General features: G+C 43.6%; 1 protein-coding gene across 4 annotated transcripts in view; it reads left to right on the top strand.

The window, feature by feature from the left end:
- Positions 1-560: 560 nt before the first annotated feature.
- The window catches only part of CDC25A (cell division cycle 25A), a 32,664-nt gene continuing 9,013 nt past the window's right edge, over positions 561-24,211 (top strand). Inside the window, exons 1-9 of one of the 4 annotated variants that reach the window (XM_060110602.1) lie at positions 561-1,198; positions 2,207-2,280; positions 3,784-3,826; positions 4,708-4,744; positions 5,251-5,349; positions 7,399-7,518; positions 10,536-10,670; positions 11,180-11,254; positions 14,285-14,458. In XM_060110602.1, coding sequence (XP_059966585.1) covers positions 1,029-1,198; positions 2,207-2,280; positions 3,784-3,826; positions 4,708-4,744; positions 5,251-5,349; positions 7,399-7,518; positions 10,536-10,670; positions 11,180-11,254; positions 14,285-14,458 — 927 coding nt within the window. In that variant the 5' untranslated portion in view covers positions 561-1,028. Of the gene's footprint in view, positions 1,199-2,206; positions 2,281-3,783; positions 3,827-4,707; positions 4,745-5,247; positions 5,350-7,398; positions 7,519-10,535; positions 10,671-11,179; positions 11,255-14,284; positions 14,459-24,211 lie in introns of all 4 variants that reach the window. The other 3 variants (XM_060110601.1, XM_060110604.1, XM_060110603.1) reach the window with 3 other exon arrangements.

Raw genomic sequence — 24,211 nt, 5'->3', positions numbered from 1 at the left:
CAGCGGCTCATGGCCAGAACTACCGGTTGGACAGGAGTCAGCGGTCCAGAGTTGGGCCCTGGTGTTCAGGAGGCAGAGCCCAGTCCTTGGGTCATTCACTTCCCTCTCTCGTGATAAAATTAGGGCCTGGAGGCCCAGGGTGGGAGAGGGGCCCGGACGGCCTTCTCCACCCTCCACATTTCCTCAGCTTGCGGAGCGCGGGACGGGGGGCCGATATAGCTTTGGCCCAACGGGGGTAAGTAGTGACTGGACTGCCGCTGGTTGTGGGAATTATGCTTCCCAGCATGCAATGGGTCAAGAGGTGCTTCCGGTCTCCCCCGGCGCCTCGCAGGTTCAGCTGGGAGTTTTCATTGACCTCCGAGCCCCTCTGGTTCAGAGGAGCTCGGGTCCTCTCTAGGCCCCTCCCCTTTCTGAGGAGGGGTGACCTCGCGGAGTCCTGCGAGCTGCTTCCTTCTTCCCCTCTCACTGGTCCAGCCTAGCTGCCATTCCTGTGCGAGGAGGAGAACTGGTTACTGATTGGTGGATTCCGTTTGGCGCCAACTAGGAAAGGGAGGGCGGGGCATTGGCAGGCCCCAGTGAGCAGCTATTACCGCGAAAGGCCACCACGGCAGCGACAGCCCGGGAGGGGGGTGAAGGTCGGCCTGGTTTTCTGCACTCCCGGGCTGGGCAAGAGTGAAAGAAGAGTGAAGAGAGTGTGAGACCGGGCCGTGGCCTCGCGGTCTAGCCGCTCTCCCTCCCAGACCTGCCCCGCTTGTTTGGATTTAATCTTCAGGTTGCCGGCGCCCGCCCGCCGGCCTCGCGGAGTGAAGGGAAACCCTCGCGCCTGTGGCTGCCGCCTTCCGAGTCCGGACACCCACCCTTCCTCTTCGCTTGCCCGCGGCAGCAGCGTCCCTGAACCGCTGGGTCGTGTTTGTGTTTGACCCGCGGGCGCCGGCAGCTGAGCGCGCAGCCGAGGCTAGTGCCGGCGGGGCGGGCGCGGCGGAGGCGGAGGAAGAGGGAGCAGGATTCCTGGGAGGCAGGGCGCCGCCATGGAACTGGGCCCCGAGCCCCCGCACCGCCGCCGCCTGCTCTTCGCCTGCAGCCCTCCTCCCGCACCGCAGCCCGTCGTGAAGGCGCTGTTCAGCACGCCAGCCGCCGGGGGCCTGTCGCCTGTCACCAACCTGACGGTCACCATGGACCAGCTGCAGGGACTGGGCAGGTGAGGAGGGACCGAAGAGCGGTGCCTCAGGCCGCTGGCCTCCCAGACGGCTTTCGGGTAGATCGGGCCGGGAAACCGGCCGGGAGAAGAGCGAGACCTGCCTGTCCGCCGCTTGGGGGCGGCCCCACCGGCGGGGGCCCGCCACGTGCACCCGCCCCCCCCCAGGCCGAATGTTGGGCGGGAGAGGCCGTTCGGACCCTCTAGGGCCGCCCTCAGCCCCGAGCCGGGCCCGGTAGGGGTGGGGTCTGCCCCGACTCCCCACCTTCGCCACCCCTTTCGGATTGCCCTGTGCTCTTCTGTCCCTATCCCAGGAAGCTCTTTGAAATCTCCCTCCACGCGGGAAGAGCATGCCCTCCTAGGCGCTCACTTCCACCCTTTGCTGAACCACCTCGTAGGAGCTTAGTTTCCTGTGAGCTTTGTTTCCTTTTCAGCAAAGGGACGTGACATTTTCTTTCCTGGCGTTTGCAAAATCGTCGCAGTCCCTCGCCCCGTGCACCTTCCGGATGTCCACCCCGATGCTTTCCTAAGACCAGGTCTTTTTATTTAACTTTCCATGCCCCAAATCTCCCTGCTCTTTTCCTTATTGCAAAAAATGCATCCCACTGTTTTTCTGGTGAAACTGCTTTCTCTTCAATCTTGGACGTCACATTTTCTAAATAAGCACATGTCTTTTCCAATCTCTGAAAAGCAGGAACTTGTCCTATTCACCCCTGCTCCTAGCTCAGTACCTAGAACACATGCTCTCATTTCAGGAAATACTCCAATAGTCATCTTTGTCGTCCTGTCCTCTAGTGTGACCCAGGCCATGCCAACCCACTCTTTTCTCATCTCCTTTTATGCTCAAGTGCTAACTGGGTGTTCTGGGTGGCCAAGTGTTCCGTGGTGTGACGTAAAAGTAATGATGGTTGATGGCAGCATGGCAGCTTGCCACGTCATGGCCTGTCTCCTGTTTGTAACCTTTTAATTATGTCCTAGAGCTATAGAGAGAGTTACTTTTCTTGGTTTCAGTGAGTATGAACAGCCACTGGAGGTGAGGAATAGCAGTCTGCAGAGAATGGGCTCCTCCGAATCAACTGATTCAGGTATTCTTTTAGTCTTAAACATTTTTATCATGTGTCTGCCGTGTGGGAAGCAATACTTGGAATTTGCTGAAATGTGCGCTTTCACCTAGAAACTTAGTTTGGTGAGTTGAGATAGTAAACAGAAAAGTCCGGCATTGAGTGACAAACACCCTTAACAACAGTACAAAGGAGCCCCTGTGGCAGTTTATGAAGAGAAGAAACGTGTCAAGTGGCCACAAGGAGATGGCTTGTGTTTGGTGTTGAGGATGAGTAGTAGTGTGAAATTAACCATACCACTCTACGTGGCATTCAGGAAATCTTATTGGTTAAAATTCTGGGTCAAATTATTGGAAGTATAATGAAATTATTTCAGTGAGCCTGCTATGGAGAAACCGTGCTAGTGCATTTTATTGTAATCTGTAAGTTCATGTTACTGCAAGGTATATTTGCACAGATGCTTTAGGTTAGGGAACTGCAAGAGCAAAAGTCTTAAAATGTAGGCTTCTTAAGAACCAGGGATAAGATTGTGGCAGTGTGGCAAGGGAGAATGTCAGGAGCAGTAACACCTAACTTCCTGTACGATTATTTAGACATCGTGGAGGAAAGGTGTGCGCTAGGCAGGCCCTGGTGGCTCTGGGCCACGCTGAGCAGTGTCTCCTCTATTCTGCTGCCGTTGGTGAATTGAGCACCTCACTTGACGTTATTTTGTTGAAGGCAATAAATACTTGCCTTGCTTGTCAGAGAACATAATTGTATTTTCCAACCCCCTGAGTTGTGCACATGATCTGACAGGATATAAGATATTTGAAACCAAAACTATTCCAGAAAACGAGTACCTATTCTTTCTGTGGTTGGAACTCACAGAAAGTTAGCCTGGGTAACCTCTACCTGAATAACGAAGCAATCATGAGGTTTGGTTTAGGAACTTTTTTTTTTTTTGATTGAAGTATAGTTGATTTACAATGTTGTGTTAGTTTCTGGTGTACAGCAAAGTGATTTAGTTATACATATATATAGTTCTTTTTCATTATAGGTTATTACAAGATATTGAATATATATAGTTCCCTGTGCTATACGGCAGGACCTTGTTGTTTATCTATTTTATATGTAGTAGTTTGTATCTGCTAATCCCAAACTCCTAATTTATCCCCTCCACCTCCTCCTTTTCCCCTTTGGTAACCATAAGTTTGTTTTCTACATCTGTGAGTCTCTTTCTGTTTTGTAAATAAGTCATGAGGTTTGGTTTAATTCACTCTCCTCAAATCCTATTTTCCATGATGGTATTTGCAAGTAGGAAAGGATGAGTAGATATACTATGAAAATATTTAGACTTTTACAAATACGAAGTTTTGGCGATCATAGAGACTCAGCTTCAATTCTGGCAAAAGTCCAAGCCATGAGCCTTTGTTGATGGCCTTAAAGAAACAGTACTAGTAGTTTTATTTATTTATTTCAATGACAAAGTGGTGTATCATGTATTAAATCCTGAGAGGTGTTTTGTTTGTTTGTTTTAATTTCCCACAGGCTTCTGTCTGGATTCTCCTGGGCCATTGGATAGTAAAGAAAAGTATGTATTCACTGCTTTTAAATATTTGTGTTTAGAAAAAACTTTAATTATTTATTTATTTATTTATTTATTTATTTATTTTTTTGCGGTACGCGGGCCTCTCACTGTTGTGGTCTCCTGCTGCGGAGCACAGGCTCCAGACGTGCAGGCTCAGCAGCCATGGCTCACGGGCCCAGCCGCTCCGCGGCATGTGGGATCCTCCCGGACCGGGGCACGAACCCGTGTCCTCTGCATCGGCAGGCGGACTCTCAACCACTGCGCCACCAGGGAAGCCCCAAAAACTTTAATATTTTTAATGAAATTCTTCATGTTCTGGGCTGGAGCTCTGGATTTAGCTATCCCTAGTAAGATCCCTGGATCCTATAAACAGTCTGGTACCTTTTGAGAATGAGTAGTTTGTGTCAGCAGTTTTCAGAACTTCCCTTCCTTTGTTTTAGCTGTAATTTGGTGTTCTGTTCCGGTCTCACCCACATCCTTGCTCATTAAGACATCATTGTCTTAAGAAAACCTTTTGTTTGTTTGGTTTTTGTTTTGTTTTGTTTTGCTGCACCGTAGGGCTTGCTGGATCTCAGTTCCCCAACCAGGGATTGAACCCAGACCATGGCAGTGAAAGCCCAGAATCCTAACCACTAGGCCACCAGGGAACGCCCTAGAACTTGTATATTTTAAAAGAAGACCTGGGCTTGCTTTTTTCACTAGAAGCCCAGCGGTGGGTATGTTTATGAGAACAGGACAGCTTCAGAAATCTATTCTTCCATCTTGCCTAAAATGGGAATGTTTGACTCTCCCCTCACCCCAGCAATCTGTAGGTTTGCATCTGCTAATATGTATACCTCTTTACTTGCTTTATTCTCACTATTTACTTTCTGATTTCATTGCAGCCTTGAAAATCCCATGAGGAGAATAAATTCCCTGCCTGTAAGTTAGTTCCCTTGTTTATTTTGAGCCAATACCTATTATCTGCCCCTTAGCTACCAGTATAACCTTGATAGTAGACCTTAATTTATACAGACTGCTTTTCCTTACTTTATCTCATAAACATTCAAAACACTCTACCTAAAGCAACTTCAATAATGGCTACCTCTTGAGGGCTTTTTCTTCCATCTCTAAATATTAGAGTTTTATCCAACCAGGAAGGGGGTTCTTTTTATGTAGTGATGTTATTTTGGGGTTGATTTGGTACCTAAGTCCTTGCTGAGAGGGCTGTAGATGTTGTGAAGTTAGGTGTAAATCCATGTAGTGGGAACTTCTATCTTGTGTTCTTGCAAGGTGGAGCCCTAGCCACATTTACTGGTTACCCACTGCGGTGTATGAGGGGCTAGGTCTCCCCAACCCACCACCACCATATGTTTTTTCCTTTAGAACTGAGTTTCCATTGAATTTTCATTTATGTACCCTAATTCCTCTTTTCACTTTGATAGCAGAAGCTCTTGGGGTGTAGCCCAGCTCTGAAGAGGAGCCATTCTGATTCTCTTGACCATGATGTCTTTCAGCTAATTGACCAAGATGAGAACAAGGAAAACGTGAGTGTGGCGTTAATCTACTCACCTGGGGGCAGAGGTCAAACCCACAAGTGTTCATGGCTTATGGAGAAGTAGCTGGGCTGGCTGCTTCCTGGGAAACTAAACCTTCACCAAAGTCATGATGGTCTTTGGAGTCAGAAAAACCTAGATTTGAATCCTACTGCTTGCTAGCTGTGACCTTGGCTTTTTTTTTTTAGGCTTCTTTGTTTCTTTGTGAAATAGGAGTAACAGTCCCTTGTAGGATTATTGTGGGAATTAAATAAGGATCATGTAGATAAAGCATTTCAAATGGTTCCTGGCAGGTAGGAGTTGCTCAGAAGGTAGCTCTGAGGAGGAATTATATCCATGAATATTTTATCTGGAAGGGTCTGGCCAGGCCTTCCTTGCCTCTTTGTGCTGACCCTGGGATGAGTTAGAAGTTTAGGGAAAAGCTTCTTGACAGTATTTGAAAGAACAGAGCCAACAAGTCCCAGGGGATCTCAGAGTAACTGAAATGGTAGCTTAGAGGGTGAGTTGGAGTGGTGCAGCCAAAAGTCCAAGAACTCCCTGGCCTGGCTTTTCTCACACCTGGCGGGGCCCCTTGCACAGAGTAGGCACCAAAAGAGTTCAGTGAATCAGCTCAACTTTCCCGGTCTTCTTTCTCACTGTTTTTCCATATCTATGTATTTCCATAGCATACTTCTTATAATCTTCCAGACTTAATACTTCCAGAACCTACTGCTTCCATGAACTCTCCCAGTGATTCCTTTGGCAACTTGCAGGATGTCCTGAGGGAAGTACAGAAATGAGTTCCTGCCTTGAGTGCTTAGAACACTACATCTCCCTGTGTAGTACACTTAACCAAGCAGTCTAACGCTATTGTACCCATGCCTGGTCTCTCTCCCCACAACCCCAGGTTGGCTTCTCCCAGGTTTGCCTGCTTGGAGCTTCATTCTGGAGGGGAAACAGCATAGGTTAAAGAGCTCTTGCTCTGGAGTTGTCCAGTCGGGTTACGAAGCCAGATCTTCGGCACATCACTTAACCTATGGGCCTAGTTTCCTCATCTGTAAAGTGGGGATGATCGGATGGATAAATGAGCTAATGCACTGAAAGCACTGTATGGGCATGTAAATACTCTGTGATGTTAGCTGTGCTTAACAAGTTCTTCAGTGGATATTTTAGGGTAGGGGAATTATTAGTGCTATTAAACTTTAAGTAAATGAAATCATACAGTATGTATTCTACCTCTTCTGGCTTTCACTCAACATTATGTGAGATTCATCCATGTGGTTGAATAAACCAGAAGGGTTTTTGGGTTTTTTTTTCTCATTTTATTGAGAAATAATTGACATGTATCACTGTAAAGTTAAGGCATACAGTATGATGGCTTGATTTACATGTATTGCGAAATGATTACCACAGTAGGTTCAACTAACATCCATCTTCTCATATAGATACAATAAAAGGAAAAGAAAGGAAAAGGGGAAACTTTTCTCCTTGTGATGAGGGCTCTTAGGATTTACTCTCTTATCATCCAGAAGTGTTAGCTATAGTCATCATGTTGTCATTAGTTTTTTTCCCCATTGCTTTTAGTATGGAAAGCAGTAACTTTAAGTGTTTTCCACTTAATTATCTCCTATTGGTAGGAAGAAGATGGAAAATATAAAGGCCTCTTAAGTTTAGACTGAAAAGTTTTTATTCCTATTCAATTATATTGAAATGAAATTGCTTTCGATTTTAGAAAGTTTTTTTTAATTGAAGCATAGTTGATAGAAAGTTGTTGATTTAGTTTTTAACTCATAGTGTTTTGTGTACCTGGCAGATACTCATGTGTTTATTAGGAAATAAAGTGTTTGTGGTAAGAGAAAAAAGTGCTGTATCAGTAGTTAGCTTTTGACAGAATCTTTGAAATTCTTAATTACACAGATCCAGTATTGGAATTAGATCAGAAATGGGTTTGGAGGCAGGTGATCAATACCCACTCCCTTGCTTGTCTCCTGAAGCTATAGCTGAGACCCTAGAGCTGTTTTTCATAGACAGTGGATGATGTCTCAATTTATACTCTTGCAGGAAGCCTTTGAGTTTAAGAAGCCAGTAAGACCTGCATCTCGAGGCTGCCTGCATGCTCATGGAGTGCAGGAGGGTAAAGATTTCTTCACACAGAGGCAGAACTCTGCCCCAGCTCGGATGGTACGTGCTCTGGCTTTCATAGTCCTGGGAGTTCCTGATGGGAAGAGATGAAAGCACCCTCTTTAACCTGGAGTTGAAGCAGTAGCTCTTGCTGTCTTTACCTTGACTTTGTTTTTTGAAACTAGGCTCACATTTTTGGTGTTTCTGCTGTGTCTGGAGAGCAGACAGGCAGAAGCAGAAGTGAGTGGTGATATGTTTGAAATATTGGACTTGAGCAAGGAATATTTGACCTTGTCAATTATGGGAATTCTGCAGGCGTCCTGGGTCATTCTTCTGAATGTATGTATGGTGGGATTGTATGTCTTACTTCAAACTTGTCTTTTACAACGCGTCCTGAATGCTGAGAGGTACTTCCCAGAGTGATTTTGTTTGGAGAGAGCACTTGTCTTCTTCCAAACTTGGTTTATTAAGAACTATTATGTATCCCAGTGAACCCATTGCCTATAAGGCTACTTGACAGTATTTGGGGCCACTTGTCCCACAGTTATTTACTTGCCAGAGACTGTCATTACTTCCTAATTTCCTACTGATGATCTGGCAGATAGCTATGGACTAGAGAGGCCCAGCTTGAGCAAAATGACCACATTTGGTTTCCAGGTTTTCTTGGGAACTTGCATCTGAAAATACAGCTTTCCAGTCTGGCTTACGGTCTGAGGTTCAGGTTCAGCTAGTATCGCTACTCTGTCTAGCATTTGCACAAAGCAGTTTATGTCCTCCTGTCTTTAATCTTCATAAGCCTGTGAAGTAGCTGGAATTACCCCACTTTACAGATTGGGAAAGTGTGGTCAGGGAGGTTGGGTGATTTGCCAAAGGACACAGATAAATGAAGACCAGAATTAAACAGTCTGCTGATTCCCAAGTACACAATAACCCTCTGAGAGCTGGGTATCCAAAACTAAATATCTCTAGCGTACACCTGAAGAACACAGCACCAGGGTTTCCTGTAATCACTTGGCCATCCCTAATTGTAGGTGCTGAGGGTACAAACTGAAAGAAAGCCAGTGCTAAGTGCAATGGTTTGGCTTTTGATCATGTCAGAGGGTATTTCTTTCTTTTAAAAATATTTATTTATTCATTTGGCTGCATTGGGTCTTAGTTGAGGCATGTAGTATCTTCATTGTGGCATGTGGGATCTTTTGTTGCAGCACACGGGGCTTCTCTCTAGTTGACATGCGGGCTCAGTAGTTGCAGTGCACAGACTCTCTAGTTGTGGCACGTGGGCTCTAGAGCGTACGGGGTTAGTTGCCTTGTGGCATGTGGGATCTTAGTTCCCAGACCAGGGATTGAACCTGAGTCCCCTGCATTAGAAGGCGGATTCTTAACCACTGGACCACCAGGGAAGTCCCAGAGGGTAGTTCTTTTGTATCCTTGCTTTTAGTCTCCAAGCACCATCTATATTTCCTCATAATGGCTTCTTGGTGTAGGAATCATGGAGAAAGAATTAGATCCTGTCCAGAGATTGTCATTTTCTATAGCATATCTGCACCTGGGGACGCCAGAAGCTGGGTTACAGAAATTGGTATTATACCATAGGGTGAGCCTTCAGTGGGTGCTGCCCCATGATAGAGTTACCTGCTCCTAGGTTCTGCTGGCTAAAAAACTGCCAGTGTGCCCAAGGTGTGCTCAGGTACACTTGTGGAGGATGAGAGGCAACCCAGAACTTGTTTTATATTGTGAAGCAAAGCTAGTGCCTGAACCAGAGTAGGCCAGCTGCAGAGAGGACCCCTAGGTGAGGTATCTACTCAGAAAAGCAGAGGGCTGCTTGAGGATTAATGCATTCATACCCCAAAGAGATTCGTTGCTATGGGAGAGAAAAAAATCTATCTCTGAACTTTTTTCCTGTCTTTGGGAAGTACCTGGAAAAGAAATAATTCATTATCATCAATGTTTGTATTAGCAGTGTTTATCTCTAGATGGTAGATTTTTGAGTGGTTTTTATAAATTTTCTATACTAAATATATATTCATTTTATAATGGGGGTTTTACCTGAAAACAAGATAGGGTTGCTTAATGAGATATACTCGATATTTTGACTCCAGGAATGGTCTCTCTTAGGGAGAGTATAGTGGGGAGAAAAGCTTGGGCTTTGTGGTCAAACAGGTGAGCTGTGTGATCTTGGTAACCTCTCTTAAGCATCTGTTTCCTGATTTATTAAATAAAATGAACAGAATTAACTACCCTTAGTGTATTGTGAGGCTTAAATGGGATTATACATAAAAGGTTATATCCTAGTGTCTGGCACAAGTAATTCCTCAGTTAAAACTGAGCAGCTGTCATTTAAATTCCAGTTCCAAGTCTAGGATGAACTTTCTTTGTTGCGGCACGTGGGATCTTTCGTTGCAGCTCGCAGGCTTCTCTAGTTGCAGCACACAGGCTCCAGAGCGCGTGGGCTCTGTAGTTGGCGACACGTGGGCTCTCTAGTTGTGGTGTTCTGGCTTAGTTGCCCCATGACATGTGGGATCTTAGTTCCCCAACCAGGGATCGAACCTGTGTCCCCTGCATTGGAAGGTGGATTCTTAACCACTGGACCACCAGAGAAGTCCCTAGGGTGGACTTTCTAGAACTTTCTTGATTTTATATCCCTCTGTCAGAACTGGAGTTACAGAAGCATTCTCTAGTCCCTTTTGTGGTTTCCATAGCGACCTGGTATCTTCTCACCCTTCCTCATTTTAGCAGATTATCACTTTGTCACAACCCCCATGCTGATCCCTGTTCACCAATTATAATCCTCAGAAAAAACAAACCTTGTCCTTCACAAGAGGCTAGCCCCAGATGCTCTCATTGTAAGGTGAATTGCTCCTGGGGAGAGTTCTTTGTGAAGGCTACTTGGCCTGACTCTACTCAGAGCTGTGTGTGGACATCAATTCATTTATAATCTTAGGTTTCATTTTCCTTTGATTAGAGCTGCTAAAACTTCTTACAAAAAATATAACATGTTTTCCTCATAAAAACTAGTGACCCATCCAAGGAAGTCAAAGCTGATTATTTATCAACAAGCCATGAATTCTGTCTTGTAGCTTTCCTCAAATGAAAGAGATGGCAATGAACCAGGGCATTTCACTCCATTTTTTATGCCCCAGTCACCTGTGACTGCCACTTTGTCTGATGAGGATGATGGCTTCATGGATCTTCTCGATGGAGAGAATCTGAAGGTACTATGTGTGTGTGTTTTCCCATCCATTTACTAACTACCCTGGAGAGAAGTCATCTGAAAAGGAACAGTGATCCCCCAACTGGCAGATATTTTTATTCATTTGTTGGGAATTTATTGAGACTGCTTCTAGCCTGATTAAATCCTATGGAGGAGTTCAAAAGAAGACACTGATGTGATCCTTCTTACCCTGAAGGAGCTGACAATCCATTTTTCTGGCAAGAGATGTGAATCGGGAACAGTGGAAGAATAGCTGTCACGTGGTGTAAAGCTGAGGAGAACACGGTGCCTCCTCATGGCCCCTCAGGGGCATACCTTTAGCTATGCTCAGATACCGGGACTGTTAAGTGTTACTCTTTTCTGACCTTAAAATGTTGGGGACGGGGAAGGGGGTGAACATTAGAATGCTTCCTATCCAGGTCTTTCTGGTATTCTACAGGAAGAATTCTTAAGTAGTTAAACCAATGTTGTCTCTGCTGGACCTTTGTGATGCAGTTTTTCTCTGTTTAGAATGATGAAGAGACCCCGTCCTGCATGGCAAGCCTCTGGACAGCTCCCCTTGTCATGAGAAGAACTACAAACTTGGTAAGTCCCGGTGTGACTAGAGGGAGCCACAGGAATCAAAATTGTTTCTTTTGAGATTCTGTGGTTGGGTCTATGAGCCTTTCCCTTGACTGGTCGCTAGTGTTTCCTGGTGTTAATGCACACTGTTTTTTCAAGTTTGTTTGTTTGGAGTTTTTTTGGTTTTGTTTTTGTCCTCATTGGTGTGTGAGGAAGTCTGGGTAATACAAAATGCATGCAGTTCTTGTTTTTATAATTTCTAGTTCATCTCAACTGTTCGTGGTCAGTTAATGTCTTTTCTATACAACTCTGACCTCTCTATTAACTTCTTTAAGATCACTGGATAATGCTGGAAAATATCTGCTAAATTGAATTTAAGAGACTCAGTTATTCTCAAACTCTGTCAGATTTGGTATCAGCTTAGATTTTAACTGACAGCTTCATGGGTGAGCAGTTTGTATCTGACAAGGAATTTGATCTCAGGCAGCAGGAATAGAAAGACTTTTGCTACAGGTACCATCTATACCCACCCAGACGATGGCTCTGTAGCAGATAGGGCTATCCTTCTTTAGGAGTGTTGACTGGAGAACCCTGGCCCAGAACAGAAAAAGGAGATGCTAGTCCTGCCCTGTTCTGATGGGGAAGGAGAGAACACACTGGACTACCATATTGTTTTACTTTCCACAGCTGAGAGAATGTAGAGAGACTGGAGCACATTCAGAGAACACCCAGTAGAAGGAGGAGACTCAGACTGTGATAGATATTATGGACTGGTTGAATAAGTTGGGATAGAAAGGCTTCGTTTAAAGAGGAATTAATTAGTCTTTTTTTTTTTTTTTTTGGCCTCGCTGCGCAGCTTGCAAGATCTTAGTTCCCCGACCAGGGATTGAAAGCGCCGAATCCTAACCATTAGACTGCCAAGGAATTCCCTGAAAAACCTTCTCAATCTGAAGCCTTTAGTCTGAAGACTGTTTACTTTATATCATTCTCATTTATTTACATTCCTTAGCATCAGCACACTTGGCAAACAACAGTAACTCACAAAATGTCTCTCTCTCTCTGTCTGTCTCTCTCTCTCTCTATATATATATATTTTTTAAATACCCACCTATCTATATAGACTGTAGGCTTCTGTTTCCATCAGGGACACTTTCAAACAAAGTCAGACGCAAGGCTGTGCCTATACAGGAACATATCCTCATTTATGCAAACACCTAGGGAAAGTGAGATAGCATCACAATACAAATACAGTTTTGAAGCCACTTACACATTATAGTAGATTAATGTGCAAAGCTTTGAGGGAATAGGCTACTCCAATACAAATGTTATGATGAAATTTACTAGGTCCTTTTGAAAGACAAAATTATATACAGTGTGAGATTGCTTAGGAAATGGCTATCAGTTTTTGTTTGGTTTTTTTTTTTTTTTTTTTGCGATACACGGGCCTCTCACTGTTGTGGCCTCTCCCATTGCGGAGCACAGGCTCCGGACACGCAGGCTCAGCAGCCATGGCTCACAGGCCCAGCCGCTCCGTGGCATGTGGGATCTTCCCGGACCGGGGCACAAACCTGTGTCCCCTGCATCGGCAGGCGGACTCTCAACCACTGTGCCACCAGGGAAGCCAGGTTATCAGTTTTATAAGTTGGATTTAAAAATCATGAATAGTATGTGTGGGCCCTTCACAGTTGGGGGTTTCCTTTCACAAACATAGTAGATTCACAATTGCTAGGGGCTGAGTTGGAACTGGGGTTTCTGCCCTTGAGGAGCTTACAGTTCCTCTGAGATCCTATTGAAAGCAGTAAGCCCTCTTCCCAAAAATGCTTCCAGCTCTCCTAGGTAAAAAACAACAACAAGACAAAACTGACCTTGCTTTTCTGAACAACATATTGTTAAAATAAACTTCTGTTAAAATAAACTTCAGAAAAATAAGGGGAAAATCCTTGGTCTCTAGGAGAGCCAGTGTGGGAGTGACACACTTGCTGGGGGACTATCAGGAACATTTCAAATAAGAGGCAACACTGAAATTTTAGTATCAGCTTGAAAGGGAGTGGTTTACAGGGTATGAAAGTGTATTCAGCACAGAAGGAAAAGCCCTGCCAAGGAACACTGAGTTGTGAACGGGCTGAGATGAGTTTAGAGAGCTGAAGTCAAAGACTGTCTCTACCACTAGTCAGGTGGGCTGCCCTCAGACTCTGAGAAATTAGTCTTTAAAAGATCAAGTACTATAGCACATCTTCCTGTATTTCCTTTGGCTTTGTAAGTCTTGAATTAAAATGCTCTGGTACAGGGCTTCCCTGGTGGCGCAGTGGTTGAGAGTCCACCTGCCGATGCAGGGGACACAGGTTCGTGCTCCGGTCTGGGAAGATCCCACATGCCACGGAGCGGCTGGGCCTGTGAGCCATGGCCACTGAGCCTGCGCGTCTGGAGCCTGTGCTCCGCAACGGGAGCGGCCACAACAGTGAGAGGCCCACGTACCGCAAAAAAAAAAAAAAAAAATGCTTTGGTACAATCCAGAAAGAAAAACAACTGAGTAGAGAGAAGGACTTTTGAACACAGTTTTGAAGGCACCCCTGCCCCCTGCAAACTTAGACTCAACTCTATTTTACCGCCTTAACTGGCTCTGATTTATAGTATAATCCAGCTACCTCACACCCTTCTGGATTAAAGTGGGCTGTTAAAGCCTGTTCAAGCCGCTCGAGCAAAGTGCAAATAATAAACTAGAAGGGAAGAGGAAGCCAAAAATGTGTCCCTGGCTGGAAGGTAACAGTTATTTGACTCTTAGGACCCTGTGCAGACAGTAGGCTTTTGAGGGCATGGATAGTCTTCCTCATTTCCATATAATGTCAGCTTTAGAACATGTTCATTGAACACCAGGGACTTGGTGTCTACAGTGTGCGAGGGACTAGATAAATGGACAGTGTCTGTTTCCTAATTCAGGATGGATCAATCTTAAACCATCCCAGGAAGTCCTTGGTCTATTCTCTTTACGATTCAAGTGAGTGTATGTTAATGAAATACATTAAATGGGTCTCTTTCCCCCCCACCCCCACCAAGGGCAATCGTTGCAAGCTGTTTGACTCCCCTTCCACGTGTAGCTCCACCATGCTGTCAACGTTGAAAAGACCAGACCGATCGCAAGAGGAATCCCCACGTGGAAATAAGAAGCGGAGGAAGAGTGTGGCTGGGGCCAGTCCCAAAGAGGCAGCCAGTCCAAAGAAGCCCCAGGAGGTTAGTTATGCGGGGCGGGGGGGTTGCTCAAGGACTGTGATATTGTATCTTTCAGTTCTAAATTGTCCATTTGATTCTTTTTCTCTGCTGAGACTTACTGTTCTTGTTTCTCATTTGTTTCAATCATGTTCATAATTGCCTGTTGAAGCATTTTTATAATGGCTACTTTAAAATCCTTGTCAGGCAATTCCAACGTCTGTTTCTGGTGTGGCTTTCTGTTGATTGTCGTTTCCTATTCAAGCTGAGATTTTCCTGGTTCTTGGTATGACAAGTGATTTTTCAGTTATATCTATATTCTTTGGGTATTATGAGGCTATGTAACTCTTCTGTTTTAGCAGTCAGTCCTCTGGTACTGCAGGAAGGTGGGGATGAAAGTTCAGGTTCCCTTGATATGCCACCTAGGGTGGGGCAAGCCTCATGTTTTCTGGGCAGGATTGGGAGTTCAGGCTCCCTTCTAGGCCTCTGCTGACACCATCTCAGTGGAGTAGAGATTGGGACACTTAAGTACAGCTGGGCAGGGGTGGAAGTCTAAGCTCCCTACTTGTTGGGCCATGGAGTAGGGCCATAAATTTTTTTCCTTGGTGTTAGTTTTAATTTTTCTTGTGTCCTGTTCTATGTAGATCTATAAATTTCCCACTATTTTAGGTTTGTCTCACAACTTTGATTGTAGTGTTTTTCATTGTCAATTAGTTCTAGGTATTTTAGTTCTTTTATTTCCTTGTGATGAGAACTCTTAGGATTTATTCTCAACAACTTTCATATATACAACACAGCAGGCTTAACTATAGTCATGTTGTACAGTACATCCCTGGTACTTATTTATATTATAACTGGGGGCCTCCCTGGTGGCGCAAGTGGTTGAGAGTCCGCCTGCCGATGCAGGGGATACGGGTTCGTGCCCCGGTCTGGGAGGATCCCATATGCCGCGGAGCGGCTGGGCCCGTGGGCCATGGCCGCTGAGCCTGCGCGTCCGGAGCCTGCGCGTCCGGAGCCTGTGCTCCGCAACGGGGGAGGCCACGACAGTGAGAGGCCCGCATACCGCAAAAAAAAATAAAAAAAAAAATAAAAAAATATATTATAACTGGAAGTTTGTACGTTTTGACCACCTTCATCCAATCCCCCTCCCCCACTGCCTGCCTCTGGTAACCACAAATCTGATCTCTTTTTCTATGAGTTTGGTTTTTGTTTTGGTGGTTGTTGTGATGGTTTGTATTGTGTTTTTAAAGTTTTTTCATTCCCCATATAAGTGATGTCATATAGTTATTTGTCTTTCTCTGTCTGACTTACTTCAGTTTCACTTGGCATAATGCTCTCAAGGTCCATCCATGTTGTCGCAAATGGCAGGATTGCCTTCTTTTTGTATGGCTAAGTAATAATCCATTGTGTGTGTGTGTGTGTGTGTGTGTGTATCACAACTTTGTTATCCATTCATCCGTCAATGAACACTTAGGTTATTTCCATTTCTTGGCTATTATAAATAATGCTGCTCTAAACATGGGGGTGCAGATATCTCTTTGACATAGTGTTTTCATATCCTTCTAATATATTCCCAGATGTGGAATTGTTGGCTCCTGGTTAGTTCTGTTTTTGATTTTTTTTTTTTCTTTTTTGTCTGTTTGCTGCACCACACAGCAGGTGGGCTGTTAGTTCCTTGACCAGGGATCGAACCCATGCCCCCTGCATTGGAAGCGCAGATTCTTAACCACTAGACCTCCAGGGAAGTCCCTATTTTCAATTTTTTTGAGGAACGTCCATACTGTTTCCCATAGTGGCCATCCCACTTTACATTCCCACCAATATTGTACAAAGGTTCCCTTTTCTTCACATCCTTGCCAACACTTGTTTCTTGTTTTTGTTGTTTTTTGTTTTTGGCATCACCACAGGGACTGCGGGATCTTAGTTCCCAACCAGGGATTGAACCTGGACCCCCAAAGTGAAAGTGTGGAGTCCTAACCACTGGACCGCCAGGGAGTTCCCTCTTTTTTTTTTTTTTTTTTAATTTATTTACTTATGTATTTATTTATGGCTCCGTTGGGTCTCTGTTGATGCGTGCGGGCTTTCTCTAGTTGAGTCGAGCAGGGGCTACTCTTCATTGTGGTGCTTGGGCTTCTCATTGCAGTAGCTTCTCTTGTTGCAGAGCACAGGCTCTAGGCCCGTGGGCTTCAGTAGTTGTGGCTCTCAGGCTCTAGAGCACAGGCTCTGTAGTTGTGGCACATGGGCTTAGTTGCTCTGCGGCATGTGTGTTCTTCCCGGACCAGGGCTCGAACCCATGTACCCTGCACTGGCAGGCAGATTCTTAACCACTGCACCACCAGGGAAGTCCCCCTCTTGTCCTTTTGATGATAGCCATTCTTATAGTCATGAAGTGATATCTCATTGTACAATAGTTTGATTTTCATTTCCCTAAACGATTAGTGATATTGATCATCTTTTCATGTACCTGTTGGCCATTTGTGTATCTTTGGGGAAATGTCTATTCAGGTTCTTTGCCTGCTTTTTAAAACCAGATTATTTTAAAGATGCAGACGTAGAGAATGGACTTGAGGACACGGGGAGGGGAAGGATAAGCTGGGATGTAGTGAGAGAGAAGCATTGACATATATACACTACCAAATGTAAAATAGCTAGCTAGTGGGAAGCAGCCGCATAGCACAGGGAGATCAGCTCAGTGCTTTGGGACCACCTAGAGGGGTGGGATAGGGAGGGTGGGAGGGAGATGCAAGAGGGAGGGGATATGGGGATATATGTATACCTATAGCTGATTCACTTCATTGTACAGCAGAAACTAACAACATTATAAAGCAATTACACTCCAATAAAGATGTTTAAAAAAACAGATTGTTTTTTCTCTATTAAGTTGTATGGATTCCTTATATATTTTGGATACTTACCCCTTATCATATAATATGTTTTGCAAATATTTTTTCCAATTCTGTAGGTTGTCTTTGCATTTTGTTGATTTCTTTTAATGGGCAGAAGCTTTTTAGTTTGATGTAGTCTCAATTATTTTTTATTTTGTTGCTTGTGCCTTAGGGGTCAAATCTAAAAAAGTCATTGCCAAGACTCAAGTCAAGGAGCTTTTTTCCTGTGTTTTCTTCTAGGAGTTTTATGGTTTCCTGTCTCACATGTAAGTCTTTAAGCCATTTCAAGTTATTTTTTGTGAGTAGTGTAAGATAGGGGTCTAATTTCATTCTTTCACATGTTTATATTCCATTTTTCCAGCATGATTTATTATTGAAAAGACTGATCTTCTCTTCATTGAGCATTCTTGGCTCCCTTGTCAAATACTAGTTGATGGTATTTACACAATTTATTTTGTAAACATGCACTTTCACTTTTCTTGTGGACTTGCTGGGTCCTAGGCTAGGCATGTGTTTAGCTTTAGTAGACACTGCCATATAGCTTTCCAAAGTGGTTGTCCAGTCAGCCCTCCGTATCTGGGGGCTCCGCATCCATGGATTTAACCAACTTTGCAATGCATTCTTACTGAGCACTAGCTGTACTACGTGTCATTTTATTTATTTTATTTATTTATTTATTTTTTAATTTTTTTTATTTTACAAATTTAATCAGTTATACATATACATATGTTCCCATATCCCCTCCCTTTTGCGTCTCCCTCCCACCCTCCCTATCCCACCCCTCCAGGCGGTCACAAAGAACCGAGCTGATCTCCCTGTGCTATGCGGCTGCTTCCCACTAGCTATCTACCTTACGTTTGGTAGTGTATATATATCCATGCCGCTCTTTCACTTTGTCACAGCTTACCCTTCCCCCTCCCCATATCCTCAAGTCCATGCTCTAGTAGGTCTGTGTCTTTATTCCTGTCTTACCCCTATGTTCTTGATGACATTTTTTTCTTAAATTCCATATATATGTGTCAGCATACAGTATTTGTCTTTCTCTTTCTGACTTACTTCACTCTGTATGACAGACTCTAGGTCCATCCACCTCATTACAAATAGCTCAATTTCATTTCTTTTTATGGCTGAGTAATATTCCATTGTATATATGTGCCACATCTTCTTTATCCATTCATCCGATGATGGACACTTAGGTTGTTTCCATCTCCGGGCTATTGTAAATAGGGCTGCTATGAACATTTTGGTACATGTCTCTTTTTGAATTATGGTTTTCTCAGGGTATATGCCCAGTAGTGGGATTGCTGGGTCATATGGTAGTTCTATTTGTAGTTTTTTAAGGAACCTCCATACCGTTTTCCATAGTGGCTGTACCAATTCACATTCCCACCAGCAGTGCAAGAGTGTTCCCTTTTTTCCACACCCTCTCCAGCATTTATTGTTTCTAGATTTTTTGATGATGGCCATTCTGACTGGTGTGAGATGATATCTCATTGTAGTTTTGATTTGCATTTCTCTAATGAGTAAAGATGTTGAGCATCCTTTCATGTGTTTGTTGGCTGTCTGTATATCTTCTGTGGAGAAATGTCTATTTAGGTCTTCTGCCCATTTTTGGATTGGGTTGTTTGTTTTTTTGCTATTGAGCTGCATGAGCTGCTTATAAATTTTGGAGATTAATCCTTTGCCAGTTGCTTCATTTGCAAATATTTTCTCCCATTCTGAGGGTTGTCTTTTCGTCTTGTTTATGGTTTCCTTTGCTGTGCAAAAGCTTTGAAGTTTCATTAGGTCCCATGTGTTTATTTTTGTCTTTATTTCCATTTCTCTAGGAGGTGGGTCAAAAAGGATCTTGCTGTGATTTATGTCATAGAGTGTTCTGCCTATGTTTTCCTCTAGGAGTTTGATAGTGTCTGGCCTTACATTTAGGTCTTTAATCCATTTTGAGCTAATTTTTGTGTATGGTGTTAGGGAGTGATCTAATCTCATACTTTTACATGTCCCTGTCCAGTTTTCCCAGCACCACTTATTGAAGAGACTGTCCTTTCTCCACTGTACATTCCTGCCTCCTTTATCAAAGATAAGGTGACCATATGTCCGTGGGTTTATCTCTGGGCTTTCTATCCTGTTCCATTGATCTATCTTTCTGTTTTTGTGCCAGTACCATACTGTCTTGATTACTGTAGCTTTGTAGTATAGTCTGAAGTCAGGGAGCCTGATTCCTCCAGCTCCGTTTTTCGTTCTCAAGATTGCTTTGGCTATTCGGGGTCTTTTGTGTTTCCATACAAATTGTGAAATTTTTTGTTCTAGTTCTGTGAAAAATGCCATTGGTAGTTTGATAGGTATTGCATTGAATCTGTAGATTGCTTTGGGTAGTAGAGTCATTTTCACAATGTTGATTCTTCCAATCCAAGAACATGGTACATCTCTCCATCTATTTGTATCATCTTTAATTTCTTTCATCAGTGTCTTATAATTTTCTGCATACAGGTCTTTTGTCTCCTTAGGTAGGTTTATTCCTAGATATTTTATTCTTTTTGTTGCAATGGTAAATGGGAGTGTTTCCATGATTTCACTTTCAGATTTTTCATCATTAGTATATAGGAATGCCAGAGATTTCTGTGCATTAATTTTGTATCCTGCAACTTTACCAAATTCATTGATTAGCTCTAGTAGTTTTCTGGTAGCATCTTTAGGATTCTCTATGTATAGTATCATGTCATCTGCAAACAGTGACAGCTTTACTTCTTCTTTTCCCATTTGGATTCCTTTTATTTCCTTTTCTTCTCTGATTGCTGTGGCTAAAACTTCCAAAACTATGTTGAATAAGAGTGGTGAGAGTGGGCAACCTTGTCTTGTTCCTGATCTTAGTGGAAATGGTTTCAGTTTTTCACCATTGAGGACGATGCTGGCTGTGGGTTTGTCATATATGGCCCTTATTATGTTGAGGAAAGTTCCCTCTATGCCTACTTTCTGCAGGGTTTTTATCATAAATGGGTGTTGAATTTTGTCAAAAGCTTTCTCTGCATCTATTGAGATGATCATATGGTTTTTCTCCTTCAGTTTGTTAATATGGTGTATCACATTGATTGATTTGCGTATATTGAAGAATCCTTGCATTCCTGGAATAAACCCCACTTGATCATGGTGTATGATCCTTTTAATGTGCTGTTGGATTCTGTTTGCTAGTATTTTGTTGAGGATTTTTGCATCTATGTTCATCAGTGATATTGGCCTGTAGTTTTCTTTCTTTGTGACATCCTTGTCTGGTTTTGGTATCAAGGTGATGGTGGCCTCGTAGAATGAGTTTGGGAGTGTTCCTCCCTCTGCTATATTTTGGAAGAGTTTGAGAAGGATAGGTGTTAGCTCTTCTCTAAATGCTTGATAGAATTCGCCTGTGAAGCCATCTGGTCCTGGGCTTTTGTTTGTTGGAAGATTTTTAATCACAGTTTCAATTTCAGTGCTTGTGATTGGTCTGTTCATATTTTCTATTTCTTCCTGATTCAGCCTTGGCAGGTTGTGCATTTCTAAGAATTTGTCCATTTCTTCCAGGTTGTCCATTTTATTGGCATAGAGTTGCTTATAGTAATCTCTCATGATCTTTTGTATTTCTGCAGTGTCAGTTGTTACTTCTCCTTTTTCATTTCTAATTCTATTGATTTGAGTCTTCTCCCTTTTTTTCTTGATGAGTCTGGCTAATGGTTTATCAATTTTGTTTATCTTCTCAAAGAACCAACTTTTAGTTTTATTGATCTTTGCTATCGTTTCCTTCATTTCTTTTTCATTTATTTCTGATCTGATTTTTATGATTTCTTTCCTTCTGCTAACTTTGGGATGTTTTTGTTCTTCTTTCTCTAATTGCTTTAGGTGCAAGGTTAGGTTGTTTATTCGAGATGTTTCCTGTTTCTTAAGGTGGGATTGTATTGCCATAAACTTCCCTCTTAGAACTGCTTTTGCTGCATCCCATAGGTTTTGGGTCATCGTGTCTCCATCGTCATTTGTTTCTAGGTATTTTTTAATTTCCTCTTTGATTTCTTCAGTGATCACTTCGTTATTAAGTAGTGTATTGTTTAGCCTCCATGTGTTTGTATGTTTTACAGCTCTTTTCCTGTAATTGATATCTAGTCTCATAGCATTGTGGTCGGAAAAGATACTTGATACAATTTCAATTTTCTTAAATTTACCAAGGCTTGATTTGTGACCCAAGATATGATCTATCCTGGAGAATGTTCCATGAGCACTTGAGAAAAATGTGTATTCTGTTGTTTTTGGATGGAATGTCCTATAAATATCAATTAAGTCCATCTTGTTTAATGTATCATTTAAAGCTTGTGTTTCCTTATTTATTTTCATTTTGGATGACCTGTCCATTGGTGAAAGTGGGGTGTTAAAGTCCCCTACTATGATTGTGTTACTGTCGATTTCTCCTTTTATGGCTGTTAATATTTCCCTCATGTATTGAGGTGCTCCTATGTTGGGTGCATAAATATTTACAATTGTTATATCTTCTTCTTGGATTGATCCCTTGATCATTATGTAGTGTCCTTCTTTGTCTCTTCTAGTAGTCTTTATCTTAAAGTCTATTTTGTCTGATATGAGAATTGCTACTCCAGCTTTCTTTTGGTTTCCATTTGCATGGAATATCTTTTTCCATCCCCTTACTTTCAGTCTGTATGTGTCTCTAGGTCTGAAGTGGGTCTCTTGTAGACAGCATATATATGGGTCTTGTTTTTGTATCCATTCAGCCAGTCTGTGTCTTTTGGTGGGAGCATTTAGTCCATTTACATTTAAGGTAATTATTGATATGTATGTTCCTATTCCCATTTTCTTAATTGTTTTGGGTTCGTTATTGTAGTTCTTTTCCTTCTGTTGTGTTTCTTGCCTAGAGAAGTTCCTTTAGCATTTGTTGTAAAGCTGGTTTGGTGGTGCTGAACTCTCTCAGCTTTTGCTTGTCTGCAAAGGTTTTAATTTCTCCATCAAATCTGAATGAGATCCTTGCTGGGTAGAGTAATCTTGGTTGCAGGTTTTTCTCCTTCATCACTTTAAGTATGTCCTGCCACTCCCTTCTGGCTTGTAGAGTTTCTGCTGAGAGATCAGCTGTTATCCTGATGGGGATTCCCTTGTGTGTTATTTGTTGTTTTTGCCTTGCTGCTTTTAATATGATTTCTTTGTGTTTAATTTTTGACAGTTTGATTAATATGTGTCTTGGTGTATTTCTCCTTGGATTTATTCTGTATGGGACTCTCTGTGCCTCCTGGACTTGATTAACTATTTCCTTTCCCATATTAGGGAAGTTTTCAACTATAATTTCTTCAAATATTTTCTCAGTCCCTTTCTTTTTCTCTTCTTCTTCTGGAACCCCTATAATTCGAATGTTGGTGCGTTTAATGTTGTCCCAGAGGTCTCTGAGACTGTCCTCTGTTCTTTTCATTCTTTTTTCTTTATTTTGCTGTGCAGCAGTTATTTCCACTATTTTATCTTCCACCTCACTTATCCGTTCTTCTGCCTCAGTTATTCTGCTATTGATCCCATCTAGAGTATTTTTTATTTCATTTATTGTGTTTTTAATCGATGCTTGATTCGTCTTTAGTTCTTCTAGGTCCTTGTTAACTGTTTCTTGCATTTTGTCTATTCTATTTCCAAGATTTTGGATCATCTTTACCATCATTATTCTGAATTCTTTTTCAGATAGACTGCCTATTACCTCTTCATTTGTTAGGTCTGGTGGGTTTTTATCTTGCTCCTTCTCCTGCTGTGTGTTTTTCTGTCTTCTCATTTTGCTTATGTTACTGTGTTTGGGGTCTCCTTTTTGCAGGCTGCAGGTTCGTAGTTCCCGTTGTTTTTGGTGTCTGTCCCCAGTGGCTAAGGTTGGTTTAGTGGGTTGTGTAGGCTTCTTGGTGGAGGGGACTACTGCCTGTGTTCTGGTGGATGAGGCTGGATCTTGTCTTTCTGGTGGGCAGGTCCACGTCTGGTGGTGTGTTTTGGGGTGTTTGCGGACTTTTTATGATTTGAGGCAGCCTCTCTGCTAATGGGTGGCGTTGTGTTCCTGTCTTGCTAGTTGTTTGGCATAGGGTGTCCAGCACTGTAGCTTGCTGGTCGTTGAGTGAAGCTGGGTGCTGGTGTTGAGATGGAGATCTCTGGAAGATTTTCGCCGTTTGATATTATGTGGAGCTGGGAGGTCTCTTGTGGACCAGTGTCCTGAAGTTCGCTCTCCCACCTCAGAGGCACAGCACTGACTCCTGGCTCCTCAATTTGGGATGATTTGTTGTCTATTCATGTATTCCACAGATGCAGGGTACATGAAGTTGATTGTGGAGCTTTAATCCGCTGCTTCTGAGGCTGCTGGGAGAGGTTTCCCTTTCTCTTCTTTGTTCTCACAGCTCCTGGGTCTCAGCTTTGGATTTGGCCCCGCCTCTGCGTGTAGGTCGCCGGAGGGCGTCTGTTCTTCGCTCAGACAGGACAGGGTTAAAGGAGCAGCCTCTTCGGGGACTCTGGCTCACTCAGGCCGGGCGGGAGGGAGGGGCACGGAGTGCGGGGCGAGCCTGCAGCGGCAGAGGTCGGCGTGACGTTGCACCAGCCCGAGGCGCGCCGTGCGTTCTCCCAGGGAAGCCGCCCCTGGATCCCGGGACCCCGGCAGTGGCAGGCTGCACAGGCTCCCGGAAGGGCGGTGTGGACAGTGACCTGCGCTCGCACACAGGCTTCTTGGCGGCGGCAGCAGCAGCCCCAGCGTCCCACGCCTGTCTCTGGGCTCCGCGCTTTCAGCCGCGACTCGCGCCCGTCTCTGGAGCTCCCCTACGCGGCACTCTTAATCCCCTCTCATCGCGCACCAGGAAACCAAGAGGGAAGAAAAAGTCTCCTGCCTCTTCGGCAGCTCCAGAGTTTTCCCGGACTCCCTCCC

This window comes from Mesoplodon densirostris, chromosome 10 (assembly GCF_025265405.1).
Source record: "Mesoplodon densirostris isolate mMesDen1 chromosome 10, mMesDen1 primary haplotype, whole genome shotgun sequence".
In the NCBI taxonomy this organism is placed as follows: domain Eukaryota; kingdom Metazoa; phylum Chordata; class Mammalia; order Artiodactyla; family Ziphiidae; genus Mesoplodon; species Mesoplodon densirostris.
This window is presented reverse-complemented; position numbering and strand designations above follow the sequence as displayed.